This window comes from Bombina bombina, chromosome 6 (genome assembly GCF_027579735.1).
Source record: "Bombina bombina isolate aBomBom1 chromosome 6, aBomBom1.pri, whole genome shotgun sequence".
In the NCBI taxonomy this organism is placed as follows: domain Eukaryota; kingdom Metazoa; phylum Chordata; class Amphibia; order Anura; family Bombinatoridae; genus Bombina; species Bombina bombina.
In genome coordinates, this window is record NC_069504.1 from 349,632,012 (window position 1) to 349,655,971 (window position 23,960).

At 37.0% G+C, this 23,960-nt stretch overlaps 1 protein-coding gene across 1 annotated transcript in view; it reads left to right on the forward strand.

Annotated features, from left to right (window-relative positions):
* CCDC87 (coiled-coil domain containing 87) overlaps nt 1-23,960 on the forward strand; it is a 179,720-nt gene that overhangs the window by 44,540 nt on the left and 111,220 nt on the right. The window contains exons 4-7 of the mRNA XM_053719255.1: nt 5,704-5,947; nt 11,892-11,982; nt 14,909-15,000; nt 19,895-20,049. Coding sequence (XP_053575230.1) covers nt 5,704-5,947; nt 11,892-11,982; nt 14,909-15,000; nt 19,895-20,049 — 582 coding nt within the window. The remainder of the gene's footprint in view (nt 1-5,703; nt 5,948-11,891; nt 11,983-14,908; nt 15,001-19,894; nt 20,050-23,960) is intronic.

A 23,960-nucleotide genomic window follows, 5' to 3' on the forward strand; every position in this document is an offset into this window, starting at 1 on the left:
ATAAATTAATCTACCAATAAAAAAGTGCTGTCCAGAGTACTGAACCAAACAAAAAGCTTAGATGCCTTCTTTTTCAAATAAATATAGTAAGAGAACGAAGAAAATTTGATAATAGGAGTAAATTAGAAAGTTGATTAAAATTGCATGCTCTATCCGAATCATTCAAAGAAAAAATTTGGGTTCAGTGTCCCTTTAATACCATGTATTCAAAAGCGTTAAATATGAAAGATTGTGCATACAGTAAGTGCAACTTGTAATACAAGCTCAAGAATCACAGTACTGTTGCTACTTGAAATTGTATGGTGTGCTATATAAGTATCAGGTGTTTTGAAAATTCTTTTGTAACAGCCAAAAACTTGTAATACCTGATTGTGCATTATTGTTTTCTCAAGGCAAAGGGCAAAATAATGCATCATGCAATATCAATTTCACTTAAGCAAGACAATAGTTAGCTTGGGTCGGTAATGCAAAAATGACAGCATTTAATGAATTAACTCCTTCACTACCAGGAATATGGGGGGGGGGGGGGTTGCCCAAAGTCCTGAAGAACATTTAGCATTTTTGCTATCACTCTGTTTAAACAGAAATAGGTTTTTATTTTATTTATTTTTTTACTTATGCAAACTATATATACAAAGTAGACAACCCAAGGTATTGATCTAGGCCCCTTTTGGTATATTTGATGCCACTATTTGACTGTCAAACACAAAACAAACAAAAAACATGTTAACATTTTTGCAAACTTTGGGTCTCTCACTAAAACTATTTACACACAACTACTGCAGTCATAAGACAAATGGTTGTAAAAAATTCTCTCTGGTCCTCTTTGTTTCGAAACAGCAGACATGCATGGCTTTGCCGTTGTTTTTGGCAATTAGAAGGCTACTAATTGCAGCTGCGCACCACACGTTTTGTAATTCCTGGCAGTTAAGGGGTTAATCAGTTAGCTTGTAAAGTTAATTTTTGCTGCAGTGTAGGGATTACCCTCCCACTTGACACCACTCACTCCTTGATCCCTCCCAAACAGCTCTTTTCCTCTTCCCCCTGGTCACCACCATCTTAGGTAGTGGCAGCCAGTCTGCGGTTTAGGGCTTTTTTAAAATTATTGTTATTTGTTATTATTTTCTCCTACCTGGGGCGCGATACGATATAGATCGCAGTTTGCGGCGCAAGCGAGGGAACCCGCGTCGCCCGCAGTTTCAGCTCGCAACTCGAGCTATCCCATATATGTCGCCGTCAGATGCTAACGTGCCGTAAGTCTGACAAACCAGCGATGTCCAGAAATCTGCGCAAGTACAAATTTCTGGCGTTGCCAGTGACTTGTGGCACGTTAGAAACTGCCGGCGCCTACAAAACCTGACTAAAGTCTAAATCACCCGCACTGTCTAACACGCCTCCTTAACATAGCCCGACACGTCTAACACGCCTCCCTAACATAGCCCGACACGTCTAACCCTCTATCCGCTATCCTCCCTTACTATCCTAACAATAAAATATGTATTAACCCCTAAACCGCCGCTACCTAATAAAGTTATTAACCCCTAAACCGCCGCCAGCTATATTAAATCTATAACCCCCTAAAGTGAGCCCCTAACACCGCCGCCATCTACCTTACCTACCCCCTAAAGTGAGCCCCTACCCCGCCGCTATTTTAAAATTATTAACCCCTAATCTAATCCCCCTACCCCGCCGCCATCTATATTAAATTATTTAACCCCTAAAATACTAAACTATCCCTACCACTAAACCTAAGTCTAACCCTACAAATAGCCCTGAAAAGGGACTTTTTGCGTGGCATTGCCCCAAAGTAACAGCTCTTTTGCCAGCCCTTAAAAGGGCTTTTTGCGGGGCATGCCCCAAAGTAACAGCTCTTTTGCCAGCCCTTAAAAGGGCTTTTGGCGGGGCTTTGTCACAAAGTAAACTGCTCTTTTGCCTACAATATACATCCCCCTACACCGCGGCCACCTATAATAAATGTATTAACCCCTAATCTAATCCCCCTACACCGCCGCCAGCTATATTAACTATATTAACCCTAATTATATTAGGGTTAATATAGTTAATATAGTTATTATATTATATATATTAACTATATTAACCCTAATTATATTAGGGTTAATATAGTTAATATCGTTATTATATTATATATATATTAAGTATAATAACCCTATCTAACTCTAACATACTAACTAAACTCTTATTAAAATAAATCTAATATTAATATTATTTATTAAAATATTCCTATTTAAATCTAAATACTTACCTATAAAATAAACCCTAAGATAGCTACAATGTAATTAATAATTACATTATAGCTATGTTAGGGTTTATATTTATTTTACAGGTAAATTGTTAATTATTTTAACTAGGTATAATAGCTATTAAATAGTTATTAACTATTTAATAGCTACCTAGTTAAAATAATTACCCAATTACCTGTAAAATAAATCCTAACCTAAGTTACAAATACACCTACACTATCAATAAATTAAATAAACTACAAATATCTATCTAAAAATACAATTAAATAAACTAAACTAAATTACAAAAAAAAACAAACACTAAATTACAAAAAATAAAAAGAAGATTACAAGATTTTTAAGCTAATTACACCTATTCTAAGCCCCCTAATAAAATAATAAAGCCCCCCAAAATAAAAAAATTCCCTACCCTATTCTAAATTAAAACAAGTTCAAAGCTCTTTTACCTTACCAGCCCTTAAAAGGGCCTTTTGTGTGGGCATGCCCCAAAGAAAACTGCTCTTTTGCCTGCAAAAAAAACCACAATACCACCCCCAACATTACAACCCACCACCCACATACCCCTAATCTAACCCCCCTTAAATAAACCTAACACTACCCCCCTTAAAGATCTCCCTACCTTGTATTCACCCCGCCGGGCAGAACTCCTGATCCGATCCGGGCGATGTGTTCCAGCAAGCGGCAGTGAAGTCTTCTTCCATCCGGGCGATGTCTTGAAGCAAGCGGCAGAGAGTCTTCTTCCATCGGCGACGTCTTCAAGCAAATCGGCATCTTCAATCTTCTTACTTCACTCCTCCGCCGCGGATCATCCATCCGGCACGACGACTTCCCGACGAATGAGGTTCCTTTAAATGACGTCATCCAAGATGGCGTCCGTCGAATTCCGATTGGCTGATAGGATTCTATCAGCCAATCGGAATTAAGGTAGAAAAATCTGATTGGCTGATTGAATCAGCCAATCAGATTCAAGTTCAATCTGATTGGCTGATTGGTTCAAGACATCGCCCGGATGGAAGAAGACTTCACTGCCGCTTGCTGGAACACATCGCCCGGATCGGATCAGGAGTTCTGCCCGGCGGGGTGAATACAAGGTAGGGAGATCTTCAGGGGGGGTAGTGTTAGGTTTATTTAAGGGGGTTTGGGTTAGATTAGGGGTATGTGGGTGGTGGGTTGTAATGTTGGGGGGTGGTATTGTGTGTTTTTTTTGCAGGCAAAAGAGCAGTTTTCTTTGGGGCATGCCCCCACAAAAGGCCCTTTTAAGGGCTGGTAAGGTAAAAGAGCTTTGAACTTGTTTTAATTTAGAATAGGGTAGGGAATTTTTTTATTTTGGGGGGCTTTATTATTTTATTAGGGGGCTTAGAATAGGTGTAATTAGCTTAAAAATCTTGTAATCTTTTTTTTATTTTTTGTAATTTAGTGGGGGTTTTTTTGTAATTTAGTTTAGTTTATTTAATTGTATTTTTAGATAGATATTTGTAGTTTATTTAATTTATTGATAGTGTAGGTGTATTTGTAACTTAGGTTAGGATTTATTTTACAGGTAATTGGGTAATTATTTTAACTAGGTAGCTATTAAATAGTTAATAACTATTTAATAGCTATTATACCTAGTTAAAATAATTAACAATTTACCTGTAAAATAAATATAAACCCTAACATAGCTATAATGTAATTATTAATTACATTGTGGCTATCTTAGGGTTTATTTTATAGGTAAGTATTTAGATTTAAATAGGAATATTTTAGTTTATAATATGAATTAGATTTATTTAATAAGAATTTAGTTAGGGGTGTTAGGGTTAGATAGAGTTAATATAGTTAATATAAATACTATAGTAACTATATTAACTATATTAACCCTAATATAATTAGGGTTAATATAGTTAATATATATATAATGTAATAACTATATTAACTATAATATACTTAGGGTTAATATAGATAATATAGCTGGCGGCGGGGTAGGTAGATTAAATTAGGGGTTAATAATTTTAATATAGATGGCGGCGGTGTAAGGGGTTCACATTAGGGGATAGATCAGTTAGATGGTGGCGGTTTTAGGGGTTCACATTAGGGGATAGATCAGTTAGATGGTGGCAGTTTTAGGGGCTCACAGTAGGGGGTTAGTTTATGTAGATGGCGGCGGTTTAGGGGTTAAATACTTTATTAGGGATTGCGGTGGGGGATCGCAGTTGACAGGGAGATAGACATTGCGCATGCGTTAGGTGTTAGGTTTATTTTAGCAGATCGTGGTTGACAGGGAGATAGACATTGCGCATGCGTTAGGTGTTAGGTTTATTTTAGAAGATCGCGGTTGACAGGGAGATAGACATTGCGCATGCGTTAGGTGTTAGGTTTATTTTAGCAGCCAGTTTAGGGAGTTACGGGGCTCCAATAGTCAGCGTAAGGCTTCTTACGGCTGCTTTTTGTGGCGAGGTGAAAATGGAGTAATATTTCTCCATTTTCGCCACGTAAGTCCTTACGCTGTATATTGGATACCAAATTGCGCGGGTTTGGTATACCTGCCTATGGCCCAAAAAACTACGGGCGACGGCAGAAATATACGCGCGTAACTTCTAGGTTACGCCGTATATAGGATACCAAACCCGCGCAAATATTGGCGTCGCCGACTTTTGCGGGCGACGATTTTTATCGGATTGACCCCCTGATCCCTTTTTATTCCCTGTCCTTTCCTCCCTGGTCAACGCCATATTTGTTACTGGCAGACTGGCTGCTAGTAATATTTTATACCTTTTATTTATTTACTTTATTTTGTTTATTTTTATCCCACCTCCCCCTAGCAAAAGATTGTTTATTTTCTGTAGTGTAGGGCCCACCTGCACCCTCTATGCAAGAACACAATCTCTGTAGTGTATGGCTCATTCTTCCCTATCCACTCCCATGATCCTTGTGTAAGGAACTCTTTCCCTTCCCTCTCCAGCGATAAGCTGCCTACCCGCCTCCTTCCTTACCTGCTCACGCTTCCTACCGGCTCCACCACATCATCAATACAGACCGTGATACTGTCTGTGTCACTGTCTGTAGGACTAGGCGATCTGGCTTCATATGGTATGGGAGCATGATCAGTGCTTCCTTACTGTATGAAGGCCGATGCCTTCTTCCCCCAGCTGCAATATCCACTGTATAAGCTGAAAGGGGGGACAGCCACATGTGCCACAGTGTTAAACGTAAGGTACTACATCAACACAGTATGCTGGGCAAAGTACTGTGTGCCGTTAAACCAACATCCAATTGGCTCAAGATGTTGAGCATGACATTTATGCACTATAAGGTCCTTTTGAAATAATTGGAAATGTTATATATAGAAAATAATTTTGAATCATCAGCTATCTTATTAGATATACTGACTGTGATCTGTATTTTAGTAATGCAGTTCTTCATTATCTGTTCACTTGTAATGTGTAATGCTTTTATATTTCAGTCTGAATTTATTTTCAGTCACAAGACATCTGATTTCTGAATTAAAGGAGCTAGAAGGTAAAGAACTAATATACAACGATCTTGATGACGTACTAAAGAGGAGTTTTTTTCATTCTCAACATATAAATGAGAAAAGAATTCCTTTGAACAGTTACAAACCACATTTTACTATGGGATACTTCATTAACCTTGGCAGACCCGATGTTGCTGTTCATACAGTCCAAAGAGAAGCAGATCTAATGCAGGTAAATGGTTATTAATAAACAAACTACCAAGTTATATATTATGTTAACGTAAGGAGCATTTTTAATTACAATTCTTTTAATTTTAATTCTTAAGCTAAATAGCAGCATTTACAACGTGGACAGATCAAAAGATTGCTCTTGTAGTAATTTAGATCCAATCAGAGGATGAAACTAGAGTACTTTCCATATCAAAGGGACACTAAACACTAAATACATTTCATACACCTCACTGTAAATATGGGTGCTCCTGTTTTGGAACCTTGGTTACATTGCAGGTATTTGAAGGAGAGTTTTTACACAGCTTGATTTTAACAAGGCGAGACCCATGATTAGAGGGAAGAGGGGAATAACCTCAATAATATACTTGTAAAATGTATTTAGATATAGGAGGTTTGCACAGGTACAGTACTGCTTAATACTGTGCAAAAGAAGTCATGAAGTTTAAAAAGCTCAAGCGCACTATGGCAGGGAATGTAGTGCAGTCTAAAAATAAAGCTAGTATTAAAAATGTGTCACTATCTCTTAAAATGGACAAAAAACATAAAAAAAAAAAATGATCAGACACATAAAAGAGCACTTTATAAATTATTTTAATTCCGAAGCTAAGAGGACTTGCTAAGTGTGTGTTAAGGCCTGATTGCTCACTAACTGCTAAGCAGATCTTCCACTGAATTAGAATATTTACATAAACAATTAGTGGTAAAGAGTCCACTAATTGCAAAAGAATTGCAAAATAATACACTTATAGCACTCTCTTTATTCCATATTACAAAAGTAGTATAGTGTATATGTATTACACAATCTACACTGACCCCATCATAAAAAACATCATTGGAGAGAAAGTAAAAATTGGGTTTAGAAGATCTACTAACCTATAATCAATGAGTAGCCCCAGCCATCTCCAAATAGAGAAGAAAAAAAGCATTGTTACTGAAGGATCGTATAAATGCAGAGAATGTAGTCTATATGGGGTCAATTTATCAAGCTCCGTCTGGACCGTTGCTCAATAACTTGTCAGTCTGCTCTGAGGCGGCGGACAGAAATCAACGATCGGGTTGATTGACACCCCCTGCTAGCGGCATTACACGAGCAGTCCACAAGCGGCAGTGGCATTTATCGATGTGCGGCAGACATGATACGCTACATCGTATTATGTCCGCTCGCACATTAATAAATTTACACCTATGTAAAAAAACACTATCAGTGATAGATAGATTCAACAAAAAAACATATAATTGATTCATATATATCGCCTGCCAAACGGAAGGAGTAATATATGCATTATTATGCAAATGTAATCTGATGTATGTTGGTATGACCACAAGAAAACTGCGAACTAGACTTGGAGAACATTTACGAAACATTAAAAATGCAAAGAAAGACAAACAAGCTGATAAAAAAAATCACAAGTGTCGCTTCACATTTCCTCAAAGTCCATCAATATAAAACCAATAAGTTAAAATGCTTTGGTCTCCAACATATAAATCTTGACATAAGAGGAGGTAATCTAGAACAGGAATTATTAAAATCTGAAACTAAATGTATTTATTTATTAAATACTGTATATCCACATGAGCTAAATGAAAACAATAATTACTTTTCATATCTGTCATATCTACAGATAATAGGGTAACCGACATATAAATAAATTCAAGAGCCGAGTTTGAATTTATTGACTGAACATTGGCTACACTGGACAAGACCCAGATGTACAGTAGTGAGTGCTAGTAAATAATAATTACATAATAGTATTTTATTTCCAATTAATCATTCAACACAATATCACAAGCAAAGATTATCACGAAGTTTGAACACATTACTCCAATATGGGGGTAAAAATTCACACTTATTAAAGGGACACTGAACCCATTTTTTTTCTTTCATGATTCAGATAGAGCATGAAATTGTAAGCAAATTTCTAATTTACTCCTATTATCAATTTTTCTTTGTTCTCCTGCTATCTTTATTTTAAAAGCAGGAATGTAAATCTTAGCAGCTAGCCCATTTTAGGTTCAGCACCATGGATAGCGCTTGTTTATTGGAGGCTTACATTTACCCACCAATAAGCAAGCATAACCCAGGTTCTCAAAAAAAATGGGCCGGCTCCTATGCATCACATTCATGCTTTTTAAATAAAAATAGCAAGAGAACAAAGAAAAATTAATAATAGGAGTAAATTAGAAAGTTGCTTAAAATTGCATGCTCTATCTGAATCATGAAAGAAAAAAATTGGGTTCAGTGTCCCTTTAACCACCTTAACACAAGTTAGATATTGTATTTATAAGGGCACCTTACACCGATTCAGGTTCTTACATTTTTATTTCTTCACATCATATAATGCTTACAAGCATTACTTTAGTTTAGAATTATATTATTTTTTACATAGGAGGACACCCCAAGACATATACACATTCAACACTGTTATATATATTTTCATTAGATTTTAATAACATTAGTTTTAGGGATTTAACACTATATTATAGTCTATTTCACACATTTTTTTTTTTCAACTCCACATTAGCTCATCACTCCATATCCAAGCTGTTTAAGACATTATCTTTATGATGATAACATAATTAATAATATTTATCTATCCAATTAATAGTGTACATCTTGTTTAGTCTTAAATATGCAAGTAAAGAAAGGCAAGAGATGAATATTTATATAATCAAATGTGTCTATAATGGACAGATGATAATACAACATCACCATCTATTCAAAAAAAGTCACATATCATATGCCAAACTTTATCGCATAATCCTCTTGAGCATCAGATTAATTCAAACATATGATTACAACAAAATGTAAGAAATTCTGTTCACAAATTAACAACTTTTATTAACCTCATAATTAAGAAGTACACCATATATGTCAATACTGCCTTTTTCGCCATCCAAAGGTTTAATTATGTATATTCCCTGAAATATCAGCATCCTTAATTTATATTCTATACAAGGGTCCAATGAGATGTAGGAATCAAGACTAGCAGCTAGGATGCTGAAGATAGACATCGGATCAACATTTCTCATGACGTCATAATCACGGATCTCGTGAGATTTCACAACTACAAATCCTGTCGAGGCTGGTGTTCTAAAATAACTAGTTTACCATAGGAATGTGTGTACCACGTCACTTCCGGTGACATGTAATCAGCTGTTGGAGGGGTGTGGCACTTGCTGCGCATGCGCAAGAGGCCGGACTTCCTACAAACAGCTGTTTAAGGCCATTTATTTCTATGGACTGTAATATGTAATTAATGCACATACAATGCCGTGCATGCGCACATGGCCCTACTCCTCATTGATCCATCGCGCATCACAGAATTGCCGAAAAAGGTGCCAGTTGACAACAAAACATTTGTAAAATTATGGTTTTAATTTTGTAATATAGGCTATATATTTTTCCTCACAGACATTTGGCCGGATTTGGAGGTCTCTATTTTTCAGCGTGGATTTAGAGGCGTTTATTTTCCTCACAGAACTGGTGGGCGCAAATTTAGAGGAGTTTATTTTTCTTCAGAAATGGGGGAAATAAACTTAGAAGTGTTTATTTTTCCTCACAGAAACAGACTGACACTGTCACACCGTAGCTTTTTCTGACAGAACATCGATCACCGGTATGGTGTCTACACGTCCCTTTTACTAGCACCACTTTACTAGCACCCGTTGCGTAGTTTAAATCAGCTGTTTTGAAGAAGTTGGGCCTCCTGCGCATGCGCAGTGAGCGCCATACACCTCCAGCAGCTGATTCACGTCACCCAAAGTGACGTGGTACACACATTCTTATGCGGTATTCAAGTTTCTTTAGAACAGCGGCGCGCCTCACCCTTTTGAGAAAGCCAACAGGCGATACATGTCAAGGGCGGGAGGGAGAGGAATGGGACTCTCTTACTTGTTTTAAATGCTCTCAGACCAGACTGCTATAATAATTTTATCACAACCACTAAACTAGTTTAAGCCTTATCTAATGCTTTATGCCAGGATTTATTAGCTGCATCTTTGTATGCTTTCAATAACACGGATATATAGCAGTACACTTTGGGGTTTTTTAGTAATGCAAAAACTGCACTGAAGCCCATGAGATCAAGGTCTGGAGATTATTGCTAATTAATTATGTTGCTAGTTTCACAATATTGTGTCTGACTCACTTGCTATTTAATATGTAGCAGTTTGCAACTATTGCAGCCCAAATAACTTTCACTAGCAACATAGTATCTCATTACTGTATTGCTTTACAGTTTAAAGATATATAGCTACATTTATGTCTGACTTTAAGAGATTGATCCTAACATAACAGGGTCCTTGTTTTACTAAGCCATTTAGCAATTATATACCTAACGTATTGCAGCATACATTAGTGGCTTGGTGATTCTTCCATCCCTAATGCAAAGGAAAGCACTAGTGTTTCTTTTAATAATTCACACAATTGCCTCACACTGCAATTGTTGATACATACCGTGTTCCTTTTATGGATAGATCCATCATTTTCTGTAGCATTAGCTACTTTTCTATATATCTAGCTTACCCATAATTTTAGGGCAGCGGTTACATTTGTTATATTCCAGGTCTAATGGTCTTTGATTGATGTTTTTAAATTGTTTTCCCTGATTTAAAACTAATTAATAAAGATGTTATGTTTTAACAAAAGTTTGTGAAAAAAGTCACACCAGACACTACATATACACTATACTACTTTTGTAATATGGAATAAAGAGTGCTATAAGTGTATTCTTTTGCAATTAGTGGACTCTTTACCACTAATTAATTTTGTAAATATTCTAATTTAATGCACAGCAACTCACAGCTATATGCTGACATTTATATTATATATATTAGCGCATTACTATTCCATTAGGTGGTGCCATTGGTTTTGTTTGTTTAATGCTACTGAATTACTTGTAGGATATTAATCGGTAGCCGTGAACTTTATTGTAGGATTTGATTTGACGCTGGAAGCAGCTGATAATGACTATTACTTGATCCTGCACATAAACATAAAAATAATAAACTGACTTTGTTATTAAAGACATTTTTTTTCTGGTATCTTTGCCCCCCCTTTTATATAATTGTGCTTATGCAGTTGGTTGTGTGAATGTGTTAAAGGGATATTAAACCCAATTTTTTTCTTTCATTATTCAGATAGAGCGTGCAATTTTAAGCAACTTTCTAACTTACTCCTAGTATTATTTTTTTCGTTCTCTTGCTATCTTTATTTGAATGTAAGCATAGGAGCCGGCCTATTCTTGGTTCAAACCCTGGGTAGCGCTTGCTGATTGGTGGCTACCTTGGCTAAACCAATCAGCAAGCACTACCCAGGTTCTGAACCAAAGGTGGTCTGGCTCCTAAGCGTAAATTCCTGTTTTTAAAATTAAGATACCAAGAGAACGAAGAAAAATTGAAAATAGGAGTAAATTAGGAAGGGTTTTAAAATTGCATGCTCTATCTGAATCATGAAATAAAAAAACTGGGTTTAATATCCCTTAAACTGAATAACATTCTGAGAGGTCAAACAATCTTAGCCCCAAGTAGTTTCATCCAACTTGAACTCAGTATTCAGATTCAAGACTCGTGACCTCTGATTGTGGTAACATTTTTTTGATTGTGTTACTGACCATTTATGTAGATCTGATGATCTACATAAACTTTCTATTTGATAAAATGATAGTGTATTCTTCAGAGATTTAAGTATTCTAGAACATTTAAGATAAAATTCAGATCCCAAAGTCTGCTCCACTTAAATACATAGCTGTACAGTTAAGAGTTTTCAGAATACCTTTAATTAAAATAAATATCATTTAAAAATTTTTTTTAAGTGGTTTCACCCAGCAGTTTAGATTTCCCAAAACACTATTCTGTCAATTTTATTTTATTTTTTTATTTTTTTGCTGCAAGACATATTGCTTGAAATAAAAATAATTAAACACACTCTTTTGCAATGTTTGCAGATTGAGAAGATACAGCATCTAGATTTCAAAAAAGTACACAGCTATATTACCAAGCAAGAAGATAACAGCGAACATTTAAACAAAAATCATTGTAAGTAAACAAAAAAACTTTTGTTCTCCTTTTATTGTTTTTTTTGTTTTGTTCCATAGAAATGGAAATCAAAGTAAACCCAGTTGTGCTATTAGTGCTGGATCAGTGGGAGTTTCAACTCAGCACAGTATTCTGCTGCTCCTCAATGGTATTTTAACTATGTGTTTAACCTCTTTGGTGGATTTAAACACATAGAGGCCTATTTAAGAAATGTCTTGCGGACCTGATCCGACAGTGTGGATCAGGTCCGCAAGACATCGCTGAATGCGGAGAGCAATACCCTCTCCGCATTTAACATTGCACCAGCAGCTCACAAGAGCTGCTGGTGCAACACCGCCCCCTTCAGACTCGCCAGCAGTGAGCTGTCAATTAACCCGATAGTACTCGATCAGGTTGAATTGTTGCGATTCCTGTCCGCCTGCTCAGAGCAGGCGGACAGGGTTATGGAGCAGAGGTCTTTGTGATCGCTGCTTCATAACTGCTGTTTCTGGCGAGTCTGAAGACTCGCCAGAAACACGGGCCATCAAGCTCCTTTCGGAGCTTGATAGATAGGCCCCAGAGGGCTAGATTATACTTTTGCTCGAACGATAAAACCACCACAAGTAAAGATTTTGTGTGCACAGGTTAGCGCGCGTATTACAAGTTGAAAGTAAAACTTTTGCGGGCAGCAAACCCAACACATATTAACTAAAGGACTTTTAGACCACACAAACTTCTTCTCCCTATAGACTTCAATGGAGAGTGCAGAATAAAAAACCAAGCACTTATCGCTTGTTCGCTAACCCAACTGGAGTTATTAATATTTCACATTCCAATATTCTTCACATACAGGAAAATTTTATTTTTTATTGAAATAGATATTTCTATACATATATCTAACAGCTGCACATCTCTGCAAGTTCCTTTAATGGCTCCCCATTCACAGCAGAATCAAATTAAAAAAACCTGTCCTCACTCATCAACAAATACACTCCAGCCCGCACCCTAAGATCCAACAATGACCTGCTCCTTGCATCCTCTACAATCACCTCCTCCCATGCTAGACGGCAGGACTTCTCTTGTGCATCACCAACCCTCTGGAAAGCATCTCCTCGGGCTGTTAGACTTTCCCCTAACCTGTCTTCCTTTAAACGCTCCCTAAAGACCTTTTTGTTCAGGGAAGCTTATCACCCGACTCATTAATAAATGAACTTCACTTACCTAACAGTTGTCCTCATCTAACTCCTCACTAACATCATTCTCGCCTTTGCAGTCCCCACCTCCTTTTTCCCCATCCTCCTACCCATCTAGATTGTAAGTTCCCACATGAATAGGGCCCTCAATTCCCCCTGTATTTGTACTTCTTCTTCTATTTTTGTACCCATGGACAGCGCTGCGGAATCTGTTGGCGCATTATAAATAAAGTATAATAATAAAAATATACACATATACCTGTATATATTTTCATATAGATATATCTGTATAAATGTATATTTTATATTATATATATATATATATATATATATATATATATATATATATATATATATAATACAAATGCAAAATTTGGTTTAGCACACCTTACAAAAGTTTATATGCATATCTTTGGGAGTGCTGCCAATATGACCCAGTAATTACATAAACATAAAGGTATTGGCGCACATCCATTTTCAAAAGCACAACATATTTTTTTGAACTGCTGCAAAAAATTGCCTGCAAACAACATCAAGGAACAACTATTCTTTCTAAATACACATTAAGAATTAAGGAGCGTGCTTTAACCAATGGGAGATGGTCAGTCTCCCTGATTATGTTTTAATACAAATGCAAAATGTGGTTTAGCACACTTTACAAAAAGTTTATATGCACATCTTTGGGAGTGCTGCCAATATGACCCAGTAATTACACAAACATAAAGGTATTGGCGCGCATCCATTTTCAAAAGCACAACATATTGTTGGAACTGCTGTGAAAATATAAAACATTAAAACATATTAGTAATTAATGTAAATAATTATAGATTACTAAAATATTCTAAAAAAATCAATAGAATATATAGTATGTATATATTTGACGGTAACTATAATAATAATTATTATTCATTATTAATATTTTATTCAATATTTTATATTTAATATTTACATGACATACCTTAAGGTAACTAATTCTTCATGTGCGCTAATCCAACACCGAGTTTGGCCCACAACGCACAACTTTTTAGATATTAAAAAAAATGGATGTGCGCCAATATTGACCATCTCCCATTGGTTAAAGCACCCCACCCAAGCTCAGGTGTGCTCATGACAGTGTAATAGAGTTGTGAATATTAAGCCAGGGAGTCTCATTGTATTATGAAGAGTAAAAGCAGGAATGATTCAGCCCTCTGAGTCAAAGGACTGTAGTGTTAGGACCAGTCTATATTGGGGCACCTTGTAAGTGGTGACTGGCTAATCAAAATATGGCCATATTGTGTGACTAAGATCCCAATTTTATTTAAAAAGAATAGTTGTTCCTTGATGTTGTTTGCAGGCAATTTTTTGCAGCAGTTCAAAAAATATGTTGTGCTTTTGAAAATGGATGTGCGCCAATACCTTTATGTTTGTGTAATTACTGGGTCATATTGGCAGCACTCCCAAATATGTGTATTCGCTAGCAGAGGGTGTCAATCAACCCGATCGTATGCGATCGGGCAAATTGATGTCCGCGGCCTCAGAGGTGGCAGATGAGTTAAGGAGCAGCGGTCTTAAGACTGCTGCTTTTTAACTTCTGTTTCCGGCGAGCCTAAAGGCTTGCATGGACACAGGGGTATTTTGCCCCATTCGGGCCATGATAAATCGGTCCCCTAGTCTTTTATTTTAATCATATATCCATTTGTAAACCAGAAAGTTAATAAAAAGAGTATGGTGCAGGATGAACAGTAACTTAATAGTGTCCTGTTTCCTACTAGGTGAAGCAGTTACAACTCCTTGTCCTTACACTCATTCAGAGGACAAAGAGGTAGAGGATGACAGCTGTCCTGACAAAACAACAAATATGAAGGTTTGCTCATTAAAAAGTCCTTTTCAGTTTAGATTTTGTAGTAGAGTACCTCAGCTCAAGCTCATATTATGGATTGTAATTTTATGTATTAGAGAACTAAGTAAAAATTCCACCCATTAATTATTCTCTGGCAGAATAAACATATGAGAAAAACCTTTATTTGTTATATTGTATATAGCTCATTTACTGTAGTGCGTAAGATCTCCCTATACTTTTGTGAATTGGTTCTATAGAATTAAATAGGGATTATAATGGACTTTCTTACAAGAAACAAAGATCTTACTTTTCTTGAACTAACCTGTAGACTACAGGTAAGACATAGATGTTTCTGAAGAATTGATGGACATGGCGGCTGTGAATAAGCATTAGTATTCTGGTTTGCAGCATCTCAGTACTGAGGATGGAAGACAAATTCCAGTGCTTAGAATTCAAAGCCTTAGTGCCCGTTTTAAAAATACCATCTTTTAGGTGTGACAAGTCTTTACTTAACATTTTTTTTAATCAAATATAACATTTGTATATCATATTCAAATTTGATTATCACATTCAGTAGTAGCATTGACGAGTCTCATAGATTTAATTCTATCTGTGAAAATCAGTATTTAAATATAATATATAATATCCGACATTGGAATATTCTAATTTTATATTTAATATAACATTATTTCTATAGAGATAATAGAGTATCAATGGAAACTTATTCTACAATTTGAATGTAAAAATATAGATATCTGCCTATCCCAATTTAACAGGCGTCTGGACAAATTTGTAATAATTTTATTAAAAACAATATTAATAAAAAAAGTCTGGATTTCTGTATAATTCTGGATTTTGGAATTCCAGATTGGGGGATTTGCACCTGTATCACCTAAAGCAGCTCCCAGTCATATGCAAAACTAGCAAATTAACAGCTAGATTATGAATTTTGCGTTATGAGTCATATAGCATCGTTATGGCCCTTAACGCTTTATTTTCCCTAACGCTGCTATTACAAGTCTTGTAGGTATAGGTGTACCGCACACCTTTAAGCCAGTCACGCAACGTCAGTACCGCACTTTTAAAAAAGTCCTTTTGCAATGGGACTCCCATAGCGCCGGTATTACGAGTTTGCCTGGGAGGCCAAAAAGTGAGCGGTATACCCTATACTGACAAGATCCGTACCGCCATCTAAAGTCAGTAGTTATGAGTTTTATGTCACAAAACTGTACCATAAAACTCATAGCTAAAGTGTTACAAAGTACACTAACACCCATAAACTACCTATTAACCCCTAAACCGAGGTCCTCCCACATTGCAAACACTATAATAAAGTTATTAACCTCTAATCTGCCACTCCGGACATCGCTGCTACTATTAAAATGTATTAACCCCTATTCCGCCGCTCCCCGACATCGTCGCCACTATAATAAACCTATTAACCCCTAAACCGTGCCCTCCTGCATCGCAAACACTATTTAAATATTATTAAGCCCTAATCTGCCGTCCGCCCACAGCGCCGCTATCGACACTGCCGCTATAATAAACTTATTAACCCCTAAACCGCAAGCCCCCCACAACGAAATATACTTAAACTATTAACCCCTAAACCGAAAGCCCCCCACAACGCAATATACTTAAATAAACTATTAACCCCTAAACCACAAGCCCCCCACAACGAAATATACTTAAATAAACTATTAACCCCTAAACCGAAAGTCCCTCACAACGAAATATACTTAAATAAACTATTAACCCCTAAACCTAACGCTCCCCTAACTTTATATTAAAATTACAATTTCCCTATCTTAAATTAGATTAAAACTTACCTGTCAAATTAAATAAATTAATTTTAAACTAACAATTAAACTAAGATAATTATTAAACTACAATTAAACTAACTACCAATTAAATTAAACTAAACTACAGGTAGCCCTCAGTTTATGCCGGGGTTAGGTTCCAGAAGGAATGGTTGTAAATCGAAACCGTTTTAAATTAAAACCCAATTTATAATGTAAGTCAATGGGAAGTGGGGAGTTAGGTTCCAGGCCCCTCTCAAAATTGACATAAGTAAGACCTAATACATTATTCTTAAAGCTTTGAAATGAAGACTTTAAATGCTAAACAGCATTTTAAACATAATTAAATAATCACACAACAGACTGTATCATCAAACTAAGTTTAATGAACAAAAACATTTTTTTACTTGCATTTAGATAATATTGGGTCTGCACCTATTCTATGCATTTCAATCTGGAGTGATTAATAGGCAGTTAGGCACCCTCACCTCAAGCAGCTGGACAGGAAGATAATAGGAAAGTGGCTGCTAGATCTTGTTGCTCGATAGCTCAGGTCTGTTCTGTGTACACAGATTAATTTCAGTCTGCTAAGTTTGCATAACTTTGCTGCAACACAAGCAGACAGCTCCACCTACTGGCTATTTTAATTAGTGCACTGCTTTTCAATAGCAGTCACATGACCGCAAAAAAAGGTTGTTATTCTGAAACGGCGCAAATTGAACCGGCGTAAACCGAGGGCCACCTGTAACTAAATTACAAAAAACCCCCCACTAAATTACGAAAAATAAGAAACAAATTATCAAAAATAAAAAGAATTACACCTAATCTAATAGCCCTATCAAAATAAAAAAGACCCCCAAAATAAAAAAAAAAACCTAGCCTACAATAAACTACCAATAACCCTTAAAAAGGACTTTTGTGGGGCATTGTCCCAAAGATATCAGCTATTTTACCTGTAAAAAAAATACAAACACCCCCCCAACAGTAAAACCCACCACCCCCCAACCAACCCCCCCAAATAAAATAACTATCTAAAAAAAACTAAGCTCCCCATTGCCCTGAAAAGGGCATTTGTATGGGCATTGCCCTTAAAAGGGCATTTAGCTCTTTTGCATGCCCAGACCCTAAATTAAAAATAAAACCCACCCAAAAAACCCTTAAAAAAACCTAACACTAACCCGACCATCCACTTACAGTTCTTGAAGTCCCGCTTGAAGGATCGATCCAGCCGGCGAAAGCCGGCGAAGTACTCATCCATGCGGCAACAAGTCTTCATCCGTGCGGCCTCTTCCATCTTCATCCAGCCGGAGAAGTCCTCATCCATGCAGCAAGAAGTCTTCATCCAGACGGCAAGACATCCGGCACGGAGCATCCTCTTCATACGGTCGCTGCCGTAAACTGGAACTTCAATGCAAGTGATGTCATCCAAGATGGCGTCCCTTGCATTCCTATTGGCTGAAAGATTTCAATCAGCCAATAGGACTAGAGCTGCTAAATTACTATTGGCTGTTCCAATCAGCCAATAGGATTGAGCTCTCATCCTATTGGCTGATTTAAACAGCCAATAGGATTTTAGCAGCTCTAATCCTATTGGCTGATTGAAATATTTCAGCCAATAGGAATGCAAGGGACGCCATCTTGGATGATGTCACTTGCATTGAAGTTCCAGACCGTATGGATGCGCCGGATGTCTTCAGGATGGACCCCCTCAGCCCTGGATGGATGAAGATTCCGTCTGGATGAAGACTTCTTTCCGCATGGATGAAGACTTCTTTACGCATGGATGAGGACTTCGCCGACTGGATGAAGATGGAAGAGGCTGCCCGGATGAAGACTTCTTGCTGCATGGATGAGGACTTTGCGGCTGTATGGATCCTTCAAGCGGGACTTCAAGAACTGTAAGTGGATCGTCGGGGGTTAGTGTTAGGTTTTTTTAAGTTTTTTTTTGGGTGGGTTTTATTTTTAGTTTAGGGTCTGGGCATGTAAAAGATCTAAATGCCCTTTTAAGGGCAATGCCCATACAAATGCCCTTTTCAGGGCAATGGGGAGCTTAGGTTTTTTTAGTTAGTTATTTTATTTGGGGGGGGGGTTGGTTGTAGGGGTGGTGGGTTTTACTGTGGGTTTTACTGTTGGGGGGGGGGGTATTTGTATTTTTTTAAAAAGGTAAAAAAGCTGATATCTTTGGGGAAATCCCCCACAACAGGCGCTTTTAAGGGCCATTGGTAGTTTATTGTAGGCTAGGTTTTTTTTATTTTAGGGGGGCTTTTTTATTTTGATAGGGCTATTAGATTAGGTGTAATTCTTTTTTATTTTTGATCATTTGTTTCTTATATTTTGTAATTTAGTGTTTGTTTTTTTATGCAATTTAGTTATTTTTATTTTTAGTAATTTTAGTGTTTAGTTTTTTTTGTAATGTTAGGTTTTAGTCTAAGGCAGGTTAGGTTTTATTTCACAGGTAAGTTTGTATTTATTTTAACTAGGTAGTTATTAAATAGTTAATAACTATTTACTAACTAGTCTACCTAGTTAAAATAAATACAAACTTACCTGTGAAATAGGGGTTAATAACCGTATGTAGGTGGCGGCGATATTGAGGGCGGAAAATTAGGGGTTAATAACTGTATGTAGGTGGTGGCGATGTCAGGGGCGGCGGATTAGGGGTGTTTAGACTCGGGGTTTATGTTAGGGTGTTAGGTTTAAACGTAACTTTTTATTTCCCCATAGATATCAATGAGGCTGCGTTACGGAGCTTTTCATTCCGCGATCGCAGGTGTTAGGCTTTTTTTTTTGCCAGCTCTCCCCATTGATGTCTATGGGGAAATCGTGCACGAGCACATCAAAGCAGCGCTTGATTTCGGTGCGGTATGGAGCTCAACGCCACCATATTGCCCGCACAAGCCTGCTTTTTTTAAACTTGTAATAGCAGCACTATAGGGAGGTGAAATAACGCCGTTTTTGTGGCGGTCGTTAAAATCCCTATAGTGCTCAAAACTCGTAATCTAGCTGTAAGTTTTTTAGTAGGTTACCTTTTTAATATACCAATCTTAACATGTTTTACCAATCAATGCATAAATAATGACTTCTTTGCAAAGTGTGTAAGCAGAATGGTTTTATTATAGAAGTGCACATCTTGTCCTGATCTGAGAATTGGAGACTTGCTAAGTGATGAGTTACATCTTATTGTAAAAGCACGAGCATCTGAATGTCCAGAGAGTCTCAATACAGCAGGAAGCTCAATATTTGAAGGGAATGTTGTGGAAGATGATCTCAAAAGGTAATTTTATCATCCATATCCCATTATTTACACTTTTAATAAAGTTATTAATTGATGAGTATTCCCGTACATCCCACGTGGTTTTTAGCATCTACCAAATCACATACAATGATGCTGAATATTCTACTTGGAGCAAAATATGTTTTGGAGGTTCTGAAAGGTTTGGCTACACCATGATATCCCCTGGGAGTGCAAGAAAAGTTAAGTAGACATGTAGTCATAGAGTCCTGGAATAGACTGTTGGTTATCTGTCAGCTGGATCTCCTTTGACTTTCAAATCCAGGACTCAATTTAGCATTCATGGTTGCTTAAGATCATCTTGTTTTTAAAGGGACATTAAAGTACAAAAAAATGGTCTAATGTAATAAAGCATTTTATTATTGTACTGTTGATAGTATATATCTATGTGATTGATCACAATCTTTTAGAAACGTTTATCAAACAATTTCATAATTAAAGTCTATGGACATTTTATTTTATAGATAAATCATTTGATAAACTTTTCTTAAGAATTGTGATCACCCCCTATGTGTTTAACCCCTGCAAATGGGTTAAACACATGCTTAAAGTCAGCTTTAGAGCAGCAATGCACTGCCTCTCCAGAGCTGAAGATGGCTATTGATTGGTGGATACACACTTATGCATTTTGAAGAAAAATAACTAATTATATATTAGACATATTTTCATATTAATTCCTTAAATATTGGTACTACTGATGTCCTTAAAGGAACACTGAACCCACATTTTTTCTTTCGTGATTCAGATAGAGCATGCAATTTTAAGCAACTTTCTAATTTACTCCTATTATAATTTTTTTCTTCGTTCTTTTACTATCTTTATTTGAAAAATAAGGCACCTAAGGTTTTTTGGTTCAGTAAACTGGACGGCACTTTTTTTTTTGAATCAAAGCTTTTTATTGAGGCAATACAAGAAAGAGAAAGAACATGAACATAATGTACATTTTGCATTACTTTGGTAATTTTTGCATACAAGACATTATTTATCCTTTGGATACTGAAACCTTTACATATAAGAAAGTAAAAAGATCTTAATTCAAGCATTATATATGAGTCTCATCAATCGAACATAAAAAATATAGAAAACGTTGTATGCATATACGAAATCAAATACATAAAATCAAGCATTGCCTCTTTTTTCCTTTTGTTTCCTATGTAGATACATAATAAAATAATAAAATTTAAACATCCCGAGAAGATTATACTTCCTATAGAGTGGTATATTAATTATAAAATAGGTGTATTTATTATTTAAAGATTGAAAGATTATAGGGAGTCATAACAAGTTGCTCTTATTAGATATATGTGAACGGGGGGCAAAATGCCTCATTTTCTTGATAGACAAAAGACTAAGAGCAACTTATGACAAAGCGATATCTGTGGCGGGTTAATACCGCTTATTTGTCCACCTAAAATAAGAGTGGACAATAGCTATGAGGGCGGGGGACGGAGCTATAGATTCTATTGGAGTTTACAAACTTTCCAGGCTGTCATCTTTATAGCTGAACTCTATACATATGCTTAAGTAGAAACCTGCCCGGAGACCCTGGGCTTTTATGTATAATATGAATCAGATTACATTCTGGTACAATTATTCTCACAGCAGAGTATCAGGACGTATGCAGTATGAGATATAAGACAAATAATATGATACATAGTATAGAACGAGATATGGAGAGCTTCTAAAGGAGCTCCTCTCCTGGGGAGATGCCATCTACCGGCGACATGGGAAAAGGGAGTAGGGGTATGACCCGCAGGCAACAAGTACCGGCGGGAAAGGGAGGAGAGGAGTCCCTTCTGAATTTTTTATGTATAATGCCAATTCCACTGGCCCGGCCGCGACCAGCATAACAAGCTTAGGTTAGCATACAGAACCCTTCTAAGTAAACATACATTATCCATATATACTACAACATCCTGACATACAATTAGTGTGTCTATAGTAAACTTTCTGACTAAGAAGGAGTTGAAAGTATATACCAGAGTTACAGCTATACAGCTAGGGAGTCCTAAGAGAAGATCTAGATATAGGTTATATGAGCAAGGGTCTACAGCAACACCGGCATTTTCATAGAAATAAGAATCAATCCATAGAAAAAACAGACTTAATATATGACTAACGCAGTCTTTAATACCCCTATACAGGTATTCATGCATAGACATGTAACATAGGTCTAAGCAGCATATCTGGGTTTTCAGGCATGTTGATCTCTAAACATATGATAGCGCTATCTTGGATTATTACAGCACCTCTGACAAACTAAAGAGGTGAGAAATAGGAATAATATTACCATGAATTGGACCAGACATGTTAATGTCTATCTATAAAGAAATTCTCTCCATAGTGTTCATATATGTGAGCATTAGAGTTCTCTTACTTAAGACATAGATCTGTAGACCCACCTCTAGCATGCTATAGACCTGTGAAAAAGGGTGATGCGTCTGTATCAGTGTGAATGGGCACATATACATATATCTTACATATGAGCAATAATAAAAACTGGGTTTATACAACAGAACATGTAGTACCAACACTATGCTAGGCAAGTAATACAGACATAGATAGTGTATAGAGCTATTCTGAAAGCTATAACACAACGAAAGTAAAGTAACACAAGCTATAAACCAGTTTAAACATATATATACTTTTGTGGGCTCTTAAGTCTGTACATCAGCTTTTATGTAAGGATATAGTTCCCAAATCATATGAGTTGTGGTAACCCCTAAAAGAGTCATCTGGATTTTGGGAGCAAACATGAACCAAATAGAGTGATACTTATCATATTAAACTCTTGAGGAGAGAAAGCTGAGTGTTCATTATTTTAGGCGTAGGTTGTATTAGCAGCAGCCACCCACAAAAAATAATCTCCAGACTCTCATAACTCCGGCTACCGCTGTGGTAATGTTCAAAATCCCCCATATTACTTAAAAGCATCGTCTGCGGGTCGGGCTCCCACACCAGTAATTAACAAAATATAGCAATGTTCCATTTATAATCCTGTGTTTGCTAAAGTTCCCCATATCATCCTGCATCAAGTCAGGATGTAGAGACAGCATGCTGTAGATCTAAATTTAGCCTATGCCCTCTGGAGTATAGTGGCAATGAGGTTTGACTCGCCCGGGTTTGATCTCAGGGGGAAAACCCTCTAGCGCTCTCCTCATAATGCCCGTCAGTAAAGTCTTGCAAGTGTCAAGCAGAGCTGCGGTGAGCAGCTCCAACTCAGCATAAAATCTGTCAGATAGAGGAGCGAGTTCCGGCATCAGAGCTCTTACAAGATCTGTCCACGGCTTGGCTGGTGAGTGTGTTAGGTTTCCGCTAGAATGTAAAGATATTGAGGCCAGTAGAGTCCCACCTTCCAACTGCTGAATGCTTGTCCCTTCTAGTATAGTTGTAGCGGGCTGCAGGGAGCTTAGTTGGATGCGGTTTTCCGGTGATTCTACTCCAAGAGACTGCCTTCCAGCTTCGCTCTGTGGGATCTCCGGGGGTTGGGGTGTAGCGTAGCTCACAGTTGGTGCGGCTGTTGAACAGCCTATAGTGATGTCGATAGCTTTTCTGGCTAACGGAGCTCTTTGGTCTCGGCTCATAGCTGCACTAAGTGCTGTGATTAGGTCAGACTGATGAGCATCCAAGGCAGACATCAAACTGTGTAACATGGCTATAATTTGCTTCTCCATATTAAAGTATTCGGTTAGGTCTTCAGTAAGAGTGAGGGAGCGTGAATGTTCTCTAAGATGGCGGTTCGTCCTTTTCTGCTATTATAGCAGGCCAAAATATTTTTATGGCGATGTGGTGGCTACAAATACGTTTTCAGCTTCATTAAAGCTTTGGTTCTACCCTCTAGAACTTAATGGTAAGCCAGACTTAGTATTCAAATCCTTGAGCTGCCCAAGATA